This window comes from Cavia porcellus, unplaced genomic scaffold (assembly GCF_034190915.1).
Source record: "Cavia porcellus strain 051 isolate PalLab524CR breed Dunkin Hartley unplaced genomic scaffold, mCavPor4.1 scaffold_32, whole genome shotgun sequence".
NCBI classification, from domain to species: Eukaryota; Metazoa; Chordata; class Mammalia; order Rodentia; family Caviidae; genus Cavia; species Cavia porcellus.
In genome coordinates, this window is record NW_026947515.1 from 36,903,152 (window position 1) to 36,921,290 (window position 18,139).

The 18,139-nt window shown below is 52.8% G+C and overlaps 2 protein-coding genes across 3 annotated transcripts; one reads left to right on the forward strand and one right to left on the reverse strand.

Annotated features, from left to right (window-relative positions):
- Positions 1 to 1,418: 1,418 nt before the first annotated feature.
- On the reverse strand, positions 1,419 to 6,933 carry LOC134474359 (uncharacterized). The gene is made up of 4 exons (XM_063242080.1): positions 6,922 to 6,933; positions 6,483 to 6,829; positions 3,856 to 4,029; positions 1,419 to 3,736 (listed from the first exon to the last, which is right to left on the reverse strand). The coding sequence occupies exons 1-4, from the start codon at positions 6,931 to 6,933 to the stop codon at positions 3,481 to 3,483; spliced, it is 789 nt and encodes a 262-aa protein (XP_063098150.1). The 3' UTR covers positions 1,419 to 3,480.
- Positions 6,934 to 8,268: 1,335 nt separating this feature from the next.
- On the forward strand, positions 8,269 to 18,010 carry Tnfsf12 (TNF superfamily member 12). 2 transcript variants are annotated; one of them, XM_063241706.1, is made up of 7 exons: positions 8,269 to 9,455; positions 9,614 to 9,664; positions 10,251 to 10,326; positions 11,019 to 11,072; positions 11,155 to 11,190; positions 16,900 to 17,024; positions 17,173 to 18,010. In XM_063241706.1, exons 1-7 carry the CDS (start codon positions 8,712 to 8,714, stop codon positions 17,422 to 17,424), a joined length of 1,338 nt encoding a protein of 445 aa, XP_063097776.1. In that variant the 5' UTR covers positions 8,269 to 8,711; the 3' UTR covers positions 17,425 to 18,010. The 2 variants fall into 2 exon arrangements, with proteins under 2 accessions (XP_063097776.1, XP_023419316.2); XM_023563548.2 differs by having other exon boundaries at positions 9,617 to 9,664.
- Positions 18,011 to 18,139: the final 129 nt, after the last annotated feature.

An 18,139-nucleotide genomic window follows, 5' to 3' on the forward strand; every position in this document is an offset into this window, starting at 1 on the left:
AAAATTATTGAAGAAAAGGAATGGGGAATAGGAATAGCTCCTGAGGGCTGGGGATTTAGCTCAGTGGCATAAGCACTTGCCTGGCAAGTGCGAGGTCCTGAGTTCGATCCCATACCAAAAAAGAGAGAGAGAGAGAAAGAAAGAAAGAAAGAAAGAAAGAAAGAAAGAAAGAAAGAAAGAAAGGAAGGAAGGAAGAACTCCTGAGAGACAGGAGGGACCCAAAATGGGTTGCCAATGAGCCCACCTCGCAAAGGGAGTTTTATAGAGCAAAATCACAAGACAGGTACAACGTGGGTCAAAATTCTGATCAGCCAATAAGATTGCCGGCACAGCTGTTTAGGTAATATTGGTCTGATGCTAGCGAGGGTGCGTGAGTGACATCTTAACCTTGGTTGACAGCCTGTAGTCTTAGTCCTGTCTTTAGTCTTAGTGGTTTTAGTCTCGGCATTAGTGGGTGGGAGAGGATGGCCCACCCTACCGAGATAATGGGGAGCCTCAAAAGGGTGACACCGATAAGCTCGCCCTCCGTCCGTCCCTCAGGGAAGTGTGTAAACCTAGCCATGGTGACTTTGTTCTTCAGATGCGCCCCCAGCTGGGTCCTGATGGAGCCTCGTCTTCCACACGACTCCCTCCAGGGCCCAGCCCCGTGCCACTGCCTGCTGCCATTCCTGCCTAATTGAGCTGTGTGGATACCTCTGCACTTTGTCATTCTGTCTGATGAGAAGCCGGGGTCTGACCCTTCCTTCTCTACTCCACATGAAACCGCTCCTCAGTCTCGCCTGTACCAACGTCAAGGCTGAGCATCTGTGATCTGCTGCTGCAGGTGCAACCAAGTCTTCTGGAGTTCTCTGCAGGGTGACTCTTAAAAGTTGAAGCTTGAGCCGGGTGTGGTGGCTCACGCCTGTAATCCCAGCACTCGAGAGGCTGAGGCAGGAGGATAATTGCGAGTTCGAGACCAGCCTGGGCTACAAAATGAGCTCACCGCCAGCCTGAACTGCATAGCGAGACCCTGTCTCAAAAAAAGAAAAAAAAAGTTGAAACTTGATTCCCGGTACCAAAGAAATAAAATAATAAAGTAAAATAAAGGTTGAAGCCAGCAGGCAGTTCTACATTACAGCTGTGTAAGTGTGGATTCAACTCAGATCACACAAGGGGCTAGAATTAGACATTCTTCTCCACACATCCAATTCCGTAACCCACAAGTCACTTGGAGGAGAAGGTATCAGGCACTGAGGTCTTCATGGAGACAGTGTCAGCGAAATACAGTGGTGCCATAAGATAGCTTGTTCCTCCATTAAGCCATGGATTCATTCTTTAGCTTTAGAGCTGGAAATTATTCTTATTTTTCTTTCTATTTGCACACTTTACCATATCCTACACTGTACTTTGAATGTGGTTTAACCCTCCTGAGACGCATGTTGAAATTTAATCTTTATTACGAGATATTAAGAGGTGGCCCTGGGTAGAAACTTTAACAGACCATCAGGACTCTGTCCTCCTGAGTGAATTAATCCATCGATGTGATTAATAGGTTATCTTGAAAAAAAAATAGGTTATCTTCAGTGGCTGTGCTATAAAAGCCCATTTGGTCCAATCACTCATGTACGCTCGGCTCTCACGTGACATCCTGTGACACGGGTACCCTGTTAGCAGGAAGGCCACCACTGCACGTGGCCCTTTGACCTTAGCCCAGAAGCATGACATAAAGCCCTTTCCTTTTAAAGTACTCAGTGTGTGGTAAGGCATCATCAGCAAAGGAAAGCAGACCAAGATACCTTATCTATAATTTTTTCAAAATACCATTCATAGCTGGGTGTGGTAGTTCAGGCCTGTAGTCCCCAGCACTCAGGAGGCTGAGGCAGGAGAATTGCCACAAGTCTAGGTCAGCCCGGGCTACACCGTGAGTTCAAGGCCAGCCTGAACTGCATAAGCAAGACCTTGTCCTAAATAAATGAATAAAATTATCATCTGTGCCATTTATTCAATTTGAGCCCCCTTTTCCTCCTTCTCCGTAGACTCACTCCGTGGCACTCCATGCCAGCCTAGCACCTCTGTTCACGATCTTCGGATTTAGAATCCACAGTTTCTTGGGCTGGGAGTGGAGCTCAGTAGTGAGTGCTTGATTAGCACGCACAAGCCCCAGGCCTCGTCCTCTGCACCAAAAGATAAATCCCTGTCCCTTAAATATTACTTTATCTTCCTGATTTACTCCATTTTCTGAAATACATCCTCTATTTTTTAAAGAAAGGGTCCACAATGTGAAGGTCAACTTTGCACATCAGGATGGCCTCTGTCTTTATTATATTGGTCTGCTGAAGAATAGTTTGCTGAATACAGAATTCTAGGCAGAAATTATTTCTCTTCAAAACCACATAGGCATCACCAGTCTTCTGGAATCCAGTGCTAGGATGAAAAGTCCAGTCATCTTGATTCTTTGCATGATTTTTTTTTTTTGAGACAGGGTCTCACTATGAAGTTTAGGCTGGCCTAGAACTTGCTTGTGTATCCCAAGCTGGCCTTGAACTCATGGTGATCCTTCCGCCTCAACTTCCTGAGTGCTGGGATTACAGGTGTGTACCACCACGCCTGGCTGGATTTTTTTTCTTTAAAAACTTTATAGGAGCTGGGGATATAGCTCAGCAGCACAAGCACCTGCCTGGCAAGCACGAGGTTGTGACTTTGATCCCCAGTACCAAAATAAAATAAAACTATAGATCTCACTCTTGATATTCTGAAATTTCTAGGTATGGGTGATTTTGCATTCATTATCTTGAGCACAAACTAAACTGAGAATGAAGACATGTCTTTCAGCTCTGGAAATCATCTCATTTTTCCCTAAGATAATTTTCTTCTTCCTATTTTATTTTTATTTTTTCATTTTCTGGGATTCCTAATAACTACCACAGAGGGTCCGTTTAGACTGGGCTTCTGTGTTTGTTATCTTTTCCTTTTGATTTCTATGCTCTCATATTTTTGCTCTGTATTTTTTAGACTTCTGCTTTACCAACTGAGCTACTGAAGGAAGCATTTTTCCCTATATTTTTAGATTTTAAAAACCTTCTATGAATCCAGGAATGGTAGCACACACCTGCAATGCAGCGCTCTGGGAGTCTGAGGCAGGAGGATCTCAAATTCAAGCCAGCCTGGGCAATTTAGTGCCTTAGCAAGACCCTGAGAATATGAAAAGAAAGCGGTGATGTAGACTGTAACTCATTGCCTATCGCCGTGTCTCATCTTCAGTACAAAAACAACAACTGTGTAGCTGAGACTTTCTCTCCTGGTATATAATTTTACCGCTTAGCCTCTAGGTTTTTCTTTGTGTAGAAATTTTGCCTAGAAACTTTTTGGATCATAAAATGGAAAGTTTCAGTTTGCCTAGAGAATGGCTGATGGCCAGCTGTTAGTTACTTTAAATCCTAGAATCAGGAACATTCATTTTATGCTGGATGTTGGCACGCACACAGGAAGTCAGCATTCCCCTCAGAAAATTGGTTCCACTTCTTTAGGGGCAAGATCCCTGGTGGAAAATGCCTTTGGGGGGAGGAAGGCGAGTGGGGTCCGGGCATCAGCTGGTGCTGCCGGCCCCTTTGCTGACCTCTGACCAGTTCCGAGTTCCCACCCTATCTCTCTCTTCTCCCCAAGGACGCTGGGCTTCAGTGGGATCTGCAGAGGAACTAGAGGCCAAGTGTTGGGAGCCACCACATTGCCGAGCCGCCGCATATAGCGATCATGCGGCCTGTGGTAAAGAGTAAAGCCTGAGTTAGATTACCCCTCCCATCGAGCACGTTAGTTTCCTGCTTACCGCGTAAACAACCCGCTCAATAATATGTTAGCCAATCAGCTTGCCTTGCTTACTTTAATATGATTGGACACTGTATCCGTATATATACTGGTGCCACCCCTGGGGGGAAGTAGAAGCCCGGAAGGAGCCGCGGAGAGCGGACCGGTAGAGGCTTCGGAGCAAAGCACGGAAGGAGCCGCGGGGAGCGGACCAGAGGAGGCTTCGGCTGGGAGCGATCCCAGGGCAGGCTGTACGGAGAGAAAATAAAAGAAAAGGTTGTCCACTGCCAGACTTTGTCGTGTGTCCTTCCTGCCGGCCGGGAGCGACATCGACATTTGGAGGCCCGCACGGGGAACAACTGATCACCCCCGAGACGTGGTAGTGGACAACGTTCCTTGATACAGCACTGCGAGACAGGTGAGCAGGGGATAAACCTGGGCCCTGGGTGGCGCGCACCTACAGGGTTTTTAGACTCCCCTCAGGCTCACGCGTAAGTGGCGGATTTTTGGGCCTCACGCGGTGAGTAACATATTAAATATGGGTAACGTACCGAGTAACGACACCCAGCCCTTGGTACAGGTCCTCCGGAAGCTCTTAAAGTCCAGAGACCTCAAGGTGGGACGCAAAATGCTGGAGAGCTTTTTTGAGGAGATTGATAGTTTCGCTCCCTGGTTCTTGCCCACAGGGCACTTAAACCTGCCCTCGTGGGAGAAGTTGGGCAGGGATCTTTCTCTAGCGGAAAGGGAGGGCGGGGCTTCGGTCTTCGCTCGGCCACTGTGGGAAATGATATATGCATGCTTGAAGAGCGAGGGTGGTTGCAGGGAAGGTTCTCAAGAGCTCATTAAAGTGCGTAGGGCATTCGAACAGGCCCAGTCAGGGAGCTCCCGGGAGGGGTCCGTCAAAGGAGACAAAGATATAAAGGAGGAAGACGGGGCTCAGGCCTCGGAGTCGTCTGACTCCGAGAACGAGGAAGGCTTAGACAACGATGAGACCAAGGAGCCTAGATGCCAAGAGGATAGGCCGCTCGATAAGGAGTCGCAGGGTTCTTTCCCAGTGTTGCGCCGCGAATTGCGCTCCGCTCAACTTGGTCTGCGGAGGAGTAGAGAGCTCCTGAGCGCCCCCTGGCGCGAGAGGGAGGCGAAGCCTTCCGCCCCACCTTGGGGGCTGTTCCCGGAAGCGATCCCTCGCCACGAGGCGGCTGCGTGGGAGCTCCCTCCCCTTTCGCCAGAACAGGAAGTGATGCACGGGCCCCCATTTTCCGCCCAATCACGGCCGCCGTCTTATGCTCCGCCGCCGGCGGGTCGGTATTTTTACAGGCGGCTTTGGCAGGGGGGACGTTTGTCTCATGAGGTACATCCACCACCTGGGATAGATAGTGGCCCCTACGGGATATTTCCTGTACAAGTAGCTATGGGCCAGGGACGTAATGCATGGGAGCCTTTTGAGATAAAGCAGATTAGAGAACTTAAAAATGCAGTTACAACCTTTGGGCCGACTGCGCCTTACACCATTGCCATGCTGGAGAACCTGTCTTCTGGGCCCCTCACCCCCGCGGACTGGATTCAGCTGGCAAAGGCGTGTCTGCCCTCGGGTAGTTACCTGGATTGGCGAGCCTGGTACACAGAGTTCTCTGCCGAGCAGGCTGAGAAAAACGCCGGTCGAGGAAATGGGAGCTGGGGATTTAGCTTAGCGGCATAAGCGCCTGCCTTGTAAGCAGGCAATCGCCAGTTCGATCCCTGGTACCAATAAAAAAAAAAAAAAAAAAAAAAAAAAACGAAAAAGATAAAAATAAAAAATAAAAAACAAAAAGGGGGAGTAAGCCAAGGCCTGCCTCCAAAGGCGCGGTTATCTATGGCATGACAATGGATGGGCCCGGATCCGGTAATCAGCTGGAACCGAGGCGCGGTTTGTGTTTTTCTGCAGGAATCGGGACGAGAACCACTGTGGGTACCGGAGAGACTGACACGGGCGACAAAGCCCTCGACTGAAGATCAGACCTGCCCTACCGGAGATCCATCACAGACCAACCAACAAGATGAATAGAAATAGCGGTAGCCCGAAATGGACAAGAAGATCCTCAGGCATATGCATGGCTCGCTCGCCTAGCCTACGACCGAGTCTAGGGACGGTGAGCTTCCCACACTCCTCCTCTAAAAAATTATGATATAGCAGGGTAGATGAGTCAATGACGGGTAAGAGCATGCCTCCCCAGCATGACTCAACCTAAGACAGGCCCTACCCCATACCGCACGAAAGCCGCTGAATTACTAGGTTTCGCCCAAACCAAATGTCGCCCCGGGGGGATCATGCGGAGCGACATGAGTGTATGCCTGTGTGCATCCAGGTTCCGTCCGGTTCCTTCCTGGCCCTGGAAAAAGGACGAGGGCCTCGGGGCCTCGGCAGACTCGGGGACGGCCGACCCGGGCCGACGCCGAGAGCCCTTGGTGGGCCTCCTATCAGGGCATAGGCCTCTACACTCAATTCAGGACGGGCTGCGATGCGTAGACTTATTTAAAATAAAAAAGGGGGAGATGTTGGGAGCCACCACATTGCCGAGCCGCCGCATATAGCGATCATGCGGCCTGTGGTAAAGAGTAAAGCCTGAGTTAGATTACCCCTCCCATCGAGCACGTTAGTTTCCTGCTTACCGCGTAAACAACCCGCTCAATAATATGTTAGCCAATCAGCTTGCCTTGCTTACTTTAATATGATTGGACACTGTATCCGTATATATACTGGTGCCACCCCTGGGGGGAAGTAGAAGCCCGGAAGGAGCCGCGGAGAGCGGACCGGTAGAGGCTTCGGAGCGAAGCACGGAAGGAGCCGCGGAGAGCGGACCGGTAGAGGCTTCGGAGCGAAGCACGGAAGGAGCCGCGGGGAGCGGACCAGAGGAGGCTTCGGCTGGGAGCGATCCCAGGGCAGGCTGTACGGAGAGAAAATAAAAGAAAAGGTTGTCCACTGCCAGACTTTGTCGTGTGTCCTTCCTGCCGGCCGGGAGCGACATCGACAGCCAAGGAGTGGGGCTGGCCTCGAGGAAGGGTTTGTTTTCTATTTGTCCCACACAGCAAGCACACAGGCTGACAGAGGTGCACGGTAACGGCTCATTCATCCGAGTCAGTGGAAATCCAAGAACTGCTTACCGTACACAACATGCCGGTGCTTAGTTCTGGCTTCAAAGCTGAGCAGAGACACTGGGACCCAGGACAGAGACTGAGTTACTTCAACAAAGAACAAGTTCCATTTTTTTAGACTTTACCAGCTGGGGGCTGTCTGGCCACAGGGGGGCTGGGGTGGATGGCACGCACGGATTCTTGTGGCCGAAGAAAAAAATCAACAAGTCTCTCAGCCCAGAGCTGCTGAAAGCTTAAACCAGACTCCCTTGAGACTGCATACATTCTCCTCAGGTTTCCAGGGCTCTTCCCCTAGCTGAGACACAGTCTTTGGGACCAACCTGAATCTCAGGCTTTTTTTTTGGTTCTAGGAATCGAACTCATGACCTTGCGCTTGCCAGGCAGGCGCTTAAGCCACTGAGCTAAATCCCCAGCCTCTAATCTCACTCTTCCTTCCTTGATTTTTTCTAATTCTTGCTTAACATTTTCAGAAAAACCCTTTCCAAAGGATGGGAATATAGACAGATATAGAGCACTTAGCTAGCATGCCTGAGGCCCTAGATTTGATCTGGATTCGAGGCCTGAAGTGTTGGGAAAAAGAGAGCCAAGTACTGTCCCCCTCCCCAGTTTTCTGTTGTCTTTCTGAGGCAGGGTTTCACTATGCAGTTCAGGCTGGCCTTGAACTCACTTTGTCACCTAGGCTGGCCTCAAATTCAGTGATCCTCCTGCCTCAGCCTCCCGAAATACTGGGATTACAGGTGTGTGCCACCGTGCCCAGCCTGGACTCTTGTTTTGACTGCTTTGTAGCATCCCACAACGCAGGGATGAGCGTTGGCTTTGCTCCTGATCTAGCACATGAGGACAAGTCTTAGAGACTCTACTGATGCTGGGCAGACGAGGGTTTTGTTTTGGGGGATGGACCTGAGATAGCTCTGCTATGCTTGCCTCGCATTCTAGGCCCTAGGTTTAATCTGTAGCGCTGGAAAAATAAATAAACAAATGCAAAAGAAAAAGTACAGTATCTACCAGGGTGTAGGGGTGCACACCCATAATACCAGCTCTGGAGTGGCTGAGGTAGGAGGTTCCCCAAGAGTTTGAGGCCAGCCCGGGCTACATAGTGAGATGCTGTGTTTATAAAACAAACAAAAAAATTGTAATATTTATGCTTTACAGAGTTGTTGGGAAGATATACAATGTCCAAATAATCAAATGAATTATTACAAATTTTGATTACTAAGAGAAAAAGGACACATGAATAGAGACCGAGGGGAGTCAGGGTTCCAAATTCTAAAAGGTGACCTAAAAGTCTTCCTCGAAGCGACCTAAGCTGATCCGCGCAGGGGTGGGGGCCGAGTGTTCAGCGTGCGGGGAATCAGTGTGCCGAGACCCAGAGCAGAAGCAGAAGTCCAGCAGGTGCTGGAACAGAGGGGAAGTGAGTGCCCAGAGCTCAGGGAGGCTGGAAGGGGCCCTGGCTGAGGGACTCGCCCATGCCCAGGGCCCCAGGCCGAGCTTCACCCCAGGCCTCGCCCGCAGCGTTCCTGTCTCCTGCATTTCACTGTAAATGCCACGGGACCATGACACACTAAACTGCTGACTCCAAAAGTATTTCTCAGCAGACAGGGCCGGGCTGTTACCCAACTCTCTGCCTGCACCCCTGGAGCTGTCCCTACGGCTCGCTGCTCTGCGGTCAGCTGAAATGGCGCCGCGTCCCGGGCCAGGCCGTCGGGGGCACCCGAGCAGGACGCGCCACTTCTCAGCTCTGCCCTCCCTGGCTGCAAGGCGCCCAAGTTTCCACCGACTTGCAAGAGATTTGCTGAAAGATGGGAACGCAGGACCTCAGCGAGTGGAGGTCCGCAGGGCTTGTCCAGTCTCGAGAGGACGCCGCGAGTGAAACCGAAGCGTGTCTGCGGCGGGGGAGGCGAGGGCGCCTCGAGGGGCACCGTGCCCACCGCGGGGCCCCGTCGCCCGGTGCGCAGGCAGGGCGAGCCCGGTGGGAGCGCACGCCGACCCCGCCCGAGCCCGGCCGGCCGCGGCGCCCAGGCCTGGGCGGAGCTCCGCCGGTTCTGCTTTCGCCCCCTCCCGTCCGAGGGCCAGCGGACGGCCGGTCCCCCCGCGGCCGCCCTCACGCTCTGCGAACCTCCGCCCCGGGGTGCCCGCCCGGCGCCCCGCGCCCTGGCCCGGCGCTCGCAGCGCAACTCCTCGGCGCCCGCGCGCTCCGCCCGCCCGCCCGCCCGAGGACGGCTCCAGTGTATCTCGGTGTCCGGCTTCCTGTCCTCATCGCCCCTCCCGCCCCGTTTCCCTGGCCCCTCCCTCTCCCCGGCCCGATCCGCCCGCCGGCTCCCCCTCCCCGATCCCTCGGGTCCCGGGATGGGGGGGCGGTGAGGCAGGCACAGCCCCCCGCCCCCATGGCCGCCCGTAGGAGCCAGAGGCGGAGGGGGCGCCGGGGGGAGCCGGGCACCGCCCTGCTGGCCCCCCTCGTGCTGGGCCTGGGCCTGGCGCTGGCCTGCCTTGGCCTCCTGCTAGCGGTGGTCAGCCTGGGGAGCCGGGCATCGCTGTCTGCCCAGGTGAGGCCTCGCAGCGCACCCCTCCCCGGGCACATGAGGAGCTAAGACTGCAGAGGAGCGGATGGGGGCCGGGTGGGCAGAGGGCCAGGGAACCCCAGGATGGGTGGAGGGCGAGATGTCAGGTGGAGGAGAACGGGATGACGCTGCCTCCTTCACAGCAGGAGCCTTCCCAGGGGAAGCTGGTGGCAGAGGAGGACCAGGAGCCTCGGGTGAGTAGTTTGGGCACCTTCTGCTGGCTGCTGGACAGGTGAAGGGAGCTGAGGCTGCAGAGTGCGAGCTGGCTTTGCTAGCTGTGCCTGAGGTGTGTCCCAAGGGTGCATGCAGACCCTCATGCATGGTGTGTGTTCCCTTGTGTGTGTCTGGGTGCACCAGTAGGCACAGGTATGCGTGTCTGTGTGTGTGTGAGGGTGGCCGTGTGTGTAAGGGTGTGTGCCAGGATTGTGTGTGAGGCTGTGTGCCAGGATTGTGCCAGCACGAAGTATTTACTGCCTGTGGTGAAGCGGAGCTGTGAGATACAGGGCCTCTGTGAGAGACGACTCCGTCGTGTGCAGCCTGTGCCCTATGCATGCTGAGTGTGAGCACGTGTGCAGTGCGCACAGGGTTTGCTGTGGTGAGGGATGGGAGCTGGAAGGAGCTGCTGGTCTCTAGAAAGGGATCCTGGGGGCCTGACCTCAGACCTTGACCTGTCTCTAAGACCTTGTGCCCACTGCTGACTGGTGGCTCTTCTGATGGGGCCTGCTGGGGTCAGATTATCTCGGAGAGCCCCTGATTCCGCTCTGCCCTTCATTCCCCTAGGAACTGAGTCCACAGACAGAGGACAGCCAGGATGTTGTGCCTTTCCTGAAACCGCTGGTCCGGCCTCGCAGAAGTGGTGAGCATCCCTCTGCCTTGGCAGCAGGACTGTGAGACTGGCCAGTCTGTGGTGGCTTCTGGGTTCATTACTGCGTTTGTGCATTTGTTTGAGCAACAAATGCTATCCTCACAGAGACACTGAGGCACAGAGCATGAAAGGAGGTTGAGTTGTGCAACTAAACACTTGGGATCTGAATTTAGGAGTTAAAGCCCTCGCTCTGAAGCTTCTCTCGTCACGTGGACCTGCTCCTTATATATCCCGCCCCAAATACGAGAGGACTGTTGGCGTGCTGATGAGGACCAGCCGGGGGTCAGAGGCCTGGGTCTCAGTGAGCAAAGACACTTAGGAATAGGCTGGTCACGTGCTCGTGCATCACAGTGGGCGTGCGCAGGACTGAACGGCCAGTACCGTGGCCTCCATGTGATTTTTTCCTCCGGTGCGAGAGTGGCACCCAGGGCCCAGTGTGTGTCAGACAAGCGCTCTATCACTGAACTCCACTGAAGCCTGCCGTCATTAACGGCTGCCCCTGGTGCCCTCAGAAGTATCCCAACTTGGATGACAAAATATATGGTCAGTCCCTTTGTGAAGAAGACAGGGGCAGAGGTCAGGAGGCCAGTTGTCTGGATGAGACGAAGGCTGGCATGTCCTGAGATGAGAGCGGCTCCCCCACGGGTGTCTGCTCCACTTATTTCTCTTTCCTTGATTTTCAGCACCAAAAGGCCGGAAAATACGGGATCGCAGAGTGATTGCAGCTCACTATGAAGGTAGGAGATGGCTGAGCCATGCCCAGGAGGAGGGGGTACAGGTGCAGGACAGGTCTCACCAACCCCTTCCTGTATCTTACAGTTCACCCACGACCGGGACAGGATGGAGCGCAGGCGGGTGAGACCCCTTCCCCCCATCCTCAACAGTGCTGGCCTCCTGGAAAGGGGCCCCTCAAATCCTTTGATTTCTTAACTTCTCTCTGCCATCAGCCTGGAACCCCCAGAATCCAGTTTGTCAAAGTCCTGGTTCTCTGTGACCCAGGCATGAGACCCTGGGATGCCACGTTCCCAGATCCCAGGGCAGAACCTCCACAAAGTGAGGGGCCACTGCCTTTACCTTCAGTTCTGTCTTCCGCAAGCACTTGTGATTGTTTTTTGTTTTGTTTTCTGAGGCTGGCTTCGCCCTCTCGGCGACCTTCCTGCCTCTGCTGAGTGCACAGCCCTGGCTTTGTCCTTCTCCCCCCCAGTCACTGTTCCTCCCAACACTTCTGGTTTCTGCTCATTTTCTCCTTTCCTACCCCACGCCCCCCCTTTCCACCGGGACTTCAGAGCCTCAGATGCAGCTCTGGCCTCTCCCCCGCTGCCCACTCCCGCCTCTCCACTCTGTCCCACCTGTGCTGTCAGCTAAGCCCCGAAGCTCTGTCCTGGTCCCATGCGTTTCTGTGCGGCGTCCCAGTTCGGTGTCACGCTCTCTTCCCGTTATGCATTCTTCCTGCCTGAGAGGCTGACACCTTGTGCCCTCTTTTGGCCTCTGCATGCGTTCCCTCGCCTGGAACATCCTTTCGCTGTGCATACAGAGAGGCAGGACCCCGGGGTGGCTCAGTCCAGGGTGTCAGAAGCGGGGATGGAGAGAAGTAGGTGGCTGTGGCATGTAGCTTGACCATACAGGGATGAACATGAAGAATAAGAGAAAAAGAATCCCAAACACATCAAAGTTTTCGTTTAGTGTTTTGAGACAGGCTCTCATTATGTTGCCCAGGCTGGTCTTGAACTACAAGGCTCAGGCCACCTTCATGCCTCCGCTCTTGAATAGCTGGCATTGTAGTTTTTGATTTTTAGAATTTTAATCAGGGTAGGGGCTGGGGATTTAGCTCAGCGGCATAAGCGCCTGCCTTGCAAGCAGGCAGTCATGAGTTCGATCCCCGGTACCGATAAAAAGGAGAAAGACAAAAAAAAAAAAAAAAAGAATTTTAATCGGGCTAACACTAGGAATGGTGGTGCCCTTTCCTAAGACAGGGTTCACCCGGGGAAGAAATAGGACAGGAGATCTGCAAATTAATAACTAACTCTGAGATGGCTAATAAAGGCAGTAAAGTGAACTTCACCAGGAGAAGGCTGGTGTCCTGGGTTTGCTTAGGCTTTGTGAGGATGCAAAGCCAGAAGTGATGACCAGGCGCTGCGGGATGGGAGGAGGCACCAGGAGAGTGAGGAGCACGGGACAAAGCCCTGGAGCTCCTGGCCATCTGGAAGCAGGCAGCGGAGGAAAGCGGGCCGGGGGACAGAGGAGCAGCCCAAGAGAGAGGAAGAAGTCAGGACGGGTGGTGTCCTGGGATCTCCGGGAAGACACTGACTAAGGAGGATGTGGCTGTCTGCTGGAAGCAGCTGAGGGGTCACATGAGATGAGGACACACGGGAGGGACTGCTACTTTGCAACACAAAAGATAACTGGTGACCTTGAGGAGGGGCATTTCACTGGCCAGTTAGGATGGAGGCCACTGTAGATTGAGAAGAAAATGGAAATAAGGGACTGGAGACAGTGACGGCCCTCTTTAGGAATTTCTCTGTGACAAGGGCAGAGAAAGGGACCAGTAGGTGGAGGAGGAAATGCATCAAGGAAAGTTTCAGCAAGCTGTATGCACTGCACCTTGCATTTACCGAGAGCTTTTCTGCGGGGTGGGCGCTGTGCCTTGCAGCACTTGTTAAATTGTATCTAAACCTCGCAGCTGCCACCCAAGGAAGATGTTCTGGTTACTTCTGTCACGAATGGAGGTTACACGGCTTTCCGAGTCGTGAAGCTCCTAAGCAGTGGGGGGCAGGTTTCGAAGCCGGCCAGTGTGGCCTATGTCCTGGAAACTGAGAGGCACGCTTGCTGGCCAGAGGAGGGGACCTGCAGGGACATGTCCAGGAAGAGGGAGGGTCAGGAAGGACATGTTTTACATCATCAGAAGGGCGTGGAAGGAGGGCAGGTGGGTTTGTAGGTTGGTGGAGGGAGAAGGGAGCGTGTTCCTGAGGACGGCTAGTTCCTCTGGAGAGGGAGGGCGGTAGGACAGGGGGTCTGAGGAGACACGGTACGAAGTCCTTGTCTTGGGGAAGATGAAAGCCAGCTTGGTGGGGGCACGTAGGTGGCCAGGCGGCACAGAATGTTCCCTGAAGGCCCATCGTGGTGTGGGGTGTGCAGGCGCTGCCCACAGTCGCAGATACACGGTGCCTTTTCTCTAAGCTGATTTCCCAGACAGGATGCCCTCCCTCCTCCCCCCAGGGTGTTGTGCGTGGTCAGGCTAGCCTTTCCCCTCGGCAGAGACTCTACTTTGGCAGTTTGCAGGGCATCCATTTGCTTAAGAACCTGCCGTGTGCTGGTGCCCACAGCAAGTCACACCCAGAGGGTGCTCATGGAAGTCACTATGAGGACAAAAGACAGTTTGTAAACGCGTAATTACAGTACCACATGACAAGGACAATACCGAAAGAAAGCCAAAGCTTAGAGGGAGATGGGCAAATTTACAGTGGAGTAGCCAGGCGTGGTGGCGCACTCCTGTAATCCCAGCATCAGGGAGGCTGAGGCAGGCAGACTGTTGCAAGATCGAGACCAACCTGGGCTACAAGGTGAACACAAGGCCAGCCTGAACCGCATAGCGAGACCCTGCCTCAAAAAGATGGAAAAAAAATTGACAGTGGAGAGAGGGACTCCTTCCTGTGCCATCGCTGGGCCTCGAAGTCCTGAGTGTGAGGTGGACAAGGGTCAAGGCCGCTGCAGGTGAAGGAACCAGAGTGTGAAAGCCTCAAGTTTGCCAAGAAGCTGATGAGCCAAGGCCTGGGAGGAGTTCAGCATGGCTGACACAGAAAGTGCAGCCGGAGAGGGTGGGATGGGAGACGGTGGAATACAGAGGCCAGAGCACAGGCGAGCTCAGACATCACCCTAGCTGAGCCACTGAAAGGCAAGGCGAGGAAAGGCTTCTGACTCCTGCTGTGGTGGGAGCAGACTGGGGGACACAGCTATCTGGGAGGCGGGGCCATAGGAACTGGGGTTCCCTGAGTAAAGGAGGCGGAGGGGAGGGAGGCTGGGGTACGAAGTCAGGGTGGAGCCAGCAGGACACAGACAGGGAAGCAAGTTTGGGGTGAGGGGCTTCCACTAAGTCTGGGTGAAGATGAATTTGAGGAGCCCCTGCTGTTCAGGTGGACCCTGAATCAGGACTCACAGGGCATATAGGTTGTTGTAATTCATGTTGTAAGGCAGGATGAAAACAACCAGTTTCCTTTCTCTGTCTCTCTCTCTCTCTCTCTCTCTCTCTTTCTTTCTTTCTTTCTTTCTTTCTTTCTTCTTTCCCCTTGGTGATGCTGAGGCCGAAGTGTACGGAATGCTAAGCTACATCCTAAGCCTTTTTATTTTTTCCTGTGAGTGATGGTCTTGCTGAATTGCTCGGACTTGTGAACCTCCTACATCAGGCTTCCAGAGTGCTAGGACCAGAGCACCCATCAGCTACTCTTTGTTTGGGAGGGGTGCTGGTGCTGGGGATCAGGCCTAGGGAAGGACTCTACCACAGAGCAGCACCTCCAACCCTGAGCGGTGCTGTGTGTGTAGGTTCCTAGAGACTGAACTAAGAGTGCTGAGCTACATTCCCAGATACGGTCTTGCTAAATCGCCCAGGCCGGCCTCAAACTTGCATGTTCCTGCCTCGGCCTCCTGAATACCGGGGATTACACACAGTGTGCCGCCGCCATGCCTGGCTTAAGGTACTTTTTCCTTGCAAAAGGGCAGCCACTGCATTCCCTCCGTTTTCTTGCCAGTGTGTACTGGGTGCCCACTCAGATGAGGCCCAGCTCCAAGTGCCAGGTTACAGGGGTGATGAAGACAGCCACCCCTGCCCACATAAGGGAGCCAGACTCTAATTAACCCATGGAGGATAAATGAGGTGAGAGCCCTTGTAGCTGACAGCTAGCAAAGAAACCGGATGATGTGAAGGGGCTGATGGGGCAGGGCTAGGGCTGGCCCAGGAGGACAGAGAGTGCTGTTGAGGGAGAAATCCTGGCGAGCGGGCGGAGAGCATCACGAAGCCCTGAAGCACAGTGAGCGTGGTGCCAGCAATGGATGGAGGCCAGGCTTGTGGGAGGCGGGCTCTTATCTGGAGCCTGTGGCTTTGGTAGCCGAGAGTGTAAGGTGGGAGGGCCTGACCGTTCTATCACCGTCATTTATTTTACAGTTTGCAGTTACTCTAGCTGTAGGGTTTTTTTTTTTTTTTTTTTTTTTTTTTTTTTTTTGGTTTTTAGGTGCTAGAGATTGAAGTCATGCAAGCTAGAGGTTCTATCTCTGAGCTACACCTTTAAGGTTTGTCTTTGGTAGTTATGTCTATGCACACATGTGTACGTTGGTAATAGTTTTATTGATATATACGTCATACCTCACATAATTCACCTACTTAAAAAGTATAGCAGTAGGGGGCTGGAGATTTAGCTTAGCGGCATAAGCGCCTGCCTTGCAAGCAGGCAGTCGTGAGTTTGATCCCTGGTACTGATAAAAAGGAAAAAAAAAAAAAAGTACAGCTAAAACCATGTATGTCCATTCTTACAAGTTGAGGTAAAAAAAAAATAAAATAAAATAAAACCATGTATGGTAATGCACACTGTAACCCCAGCACTTTAGGAGGCTGAGGCAGGAAGATCACAAATTCAAGCCCATTCTACACAATTTAGTGACTTACAGAGACCCTGTCTCCAATAAAAGATAAAGATGTGATGAGCATGTAGCTTGGTGTGTGGGCTCTGAGCTCAACCTCCAGTACCACACACTCATGAAAACATCAGCCAGCGGCTTTAGTATATTGACAGTCGTGGGAGCGTCAGTCACCACAGTGACTTTACAAGACTGTCTTCACCTCAAAAAGAAGCCCTATCCCTAGGGGCTAGCCATTGCCTGCAGTTCCCCTTATGACCCAGTGCTAAGCAACCAGTAATCTCCTTCCTGATCCTGTAGATTTGCTTATTCTGCACATTTTCTACAAATGGAATCATACAGTATGTGCTCGTTATGTGAATGACTTCTTAGCCTAACGCTTTTAAGGTTCATTCACCATGGTCCTTTATTCTTTTTTTTTTTTTTTTTTAATCGGTACCGGGGATCAAACTCACGACCGCCTGCTTGCAAGGCAGGTGCTTATGCCGCTGAGCTAAATCCCCAGCCCCTCCTTTATTTTTTTATGGCAGACTATGTGGACAGACTACGTTTGCTGATCCATTCATCAGGTGTTAGACTTCTAAGTGTCATTTTATTCTCTAATTTTACTAATTCAAGTAATGGACATACACAGTCTCAATGTAAAAGAGGCAAACAGTGTAAACAGGAAGAAGCCCCCGTATTTGTTCTTCAAACTACTTTTCTCTCTGGAAGCGATCAGTCATGACAGTTTGTCCTGAATCTTTCTGCTGATGTATGTTAACATTTCTTTACATAATATCCTGCTGCCCTATGGGCTCCGCAGAGTGTAGCTCCTCCCACATGCTGGCAATCAATATCTGCGGTGGTGAAGGTGGGTCCTAAACTCAACAGATCCCTGGAGAATGTGGGGCAGTGTGCTAAAAGGGCTTTTCCTTGTCTCCTAACATCTACATTCAGGTGTAGATGGCACAGTGAGTGGCTGGGAAGAAGCCAAAATCAACAGCTCCAACCCTCTGCGCTATGACCGTCAGATTGGGGAGTTTACGGTCACCAGGGCTGGGCTTTACTACCTGTACTGTCAGGTAAGCACTGCGGCCGGCCTGGTGGGCAAGACCTCCGCTCAGGAGAAAGGTCCTGTGTGGGCTGAAAGAAGGGGACAAGCTAGAGGCTGGGGCAGCTTGGGGTCTGGGAGGGACAGTCGCTGGACTCTGCCGACCCTCCCCTGCCCAGGTGCACTTTGACGAGGGCAAGGCTGTTTACCTGAAGCTGGACCTGCTGGTAGATGACGTGCTGGTCCTGCGCTGCCTGGAAGAGTTCTCCGCCACTGCAGCAAGCTCCCTGGGGCCGCAGCTGCGACTCTGTCAGGTGTCCGGGCTGTTGCCCCTGAGGCCAGGGTCCTCCCTGCGGATCCGCACCCTCCCCTGGGCCCATCTCAAAGCTGCCCCCTTCCTCACCTACTTTGGACTCTTCCAAGTTCACTGAGGGATCAGTCTCCCAGCAGATTTCCTAGGGTGCTGGCTCCCCACACAGCTCTCTAAACACCCAGTCCCCTCTGCACCACCCTAAGCCTCCCAGGCTCCAGATCTGCCCTCCCTCCATAGGCTGCCAGGGCTTCTTCACATTTCCCCTGCCCACTCTTTTTTTTTTTTTTTTGGTACTGGGGGTCAAACTCATGACCTTGTACTTCCCAGGCAAGCACTTACGCTGCTGAGCTAAATCCCCAGCCCTCCCACTCCTCCCTTACACACCCCCACCCACCTTCCTAGCTCTCAAACCCCTTTCCAAGCCCCCATTTATCCCTTAACTCCCCTGGCCACACACCCCCCCCAGGACACTGTGTTTACTGACCCTTTGGGCAAGGATGGGTCCAGACGACCTGGTTTTAGGCACTGAGAGGGGCTGGACCTTGTGGCTGGAAGCCAAAGAGCCTGGAGCTAGGCCAGGAGTTCCCAAATGTGAGGACGAGCTCCCTCCTTGACAATTCCCTGTGGATTTTGAAAACAGATATTATTTTTATTATTATTGTGACAAAATGTTGATAAGTGGATATTAAAGAGAATAAGTCATAGCGTCTCGCTCTTTATTGGGCCTTAGGGTAGCTCAGGGTTGTGGGAAGTGAGTCTGGGCACTGGGGAGCACAGAGCTGCATGCCTCGGACTGGCGTTTGTGAGCAGAAAGGTGCACTGCTCAGGGAAAA

What these genes read in the sequence shown, in the direction of transcription:
- Tnfsf12 (XM_063241706.1), top strand. Translation starts at nt 8,712, where the DNA reads ATGGGAACGCAGGACCTCAGCGAGTGGAGGTCCGCAGGGCTTGTCCAG. An exon ending in AGGAGGACCAGGAGCCTCGG is followed by an intron (nt 9,665 to 10,250) that starts GTGAGTAGTTTG and finishes TCATTCCCCTAG; the next exon opens with GAACTGAGTCCACAGACAGA. An exon ending in GATTGCAGCTCACTATGAAG is followed by an intron (nt 11,073 to 11,154) that starts GTAGGAGATGGC and finishes TGTATCTTACAG; the next exon opens with TTCACCCACGACCGGGACAG.
- LOC134474359 (XM_063242080.1), bottom strand. An exon ending in CAGTGTCCAATCATATTAAA is followed by an intron (nt 4,030 to 6,482) that starts GTAAGCAAGGCA and finishes CTCTCCGTACAG; the next exon opens with CCTGCCCTGGGATCGCTCCC. An exon ending in CAGTGTCCAATCATATTAAA is followed by an intron (nt 3,737 to 3,855) that starts GTAAGCAAGGCA and finishes TCTTTACCACAG; the next exon opens with GCCGCATGATCGCTATATGC.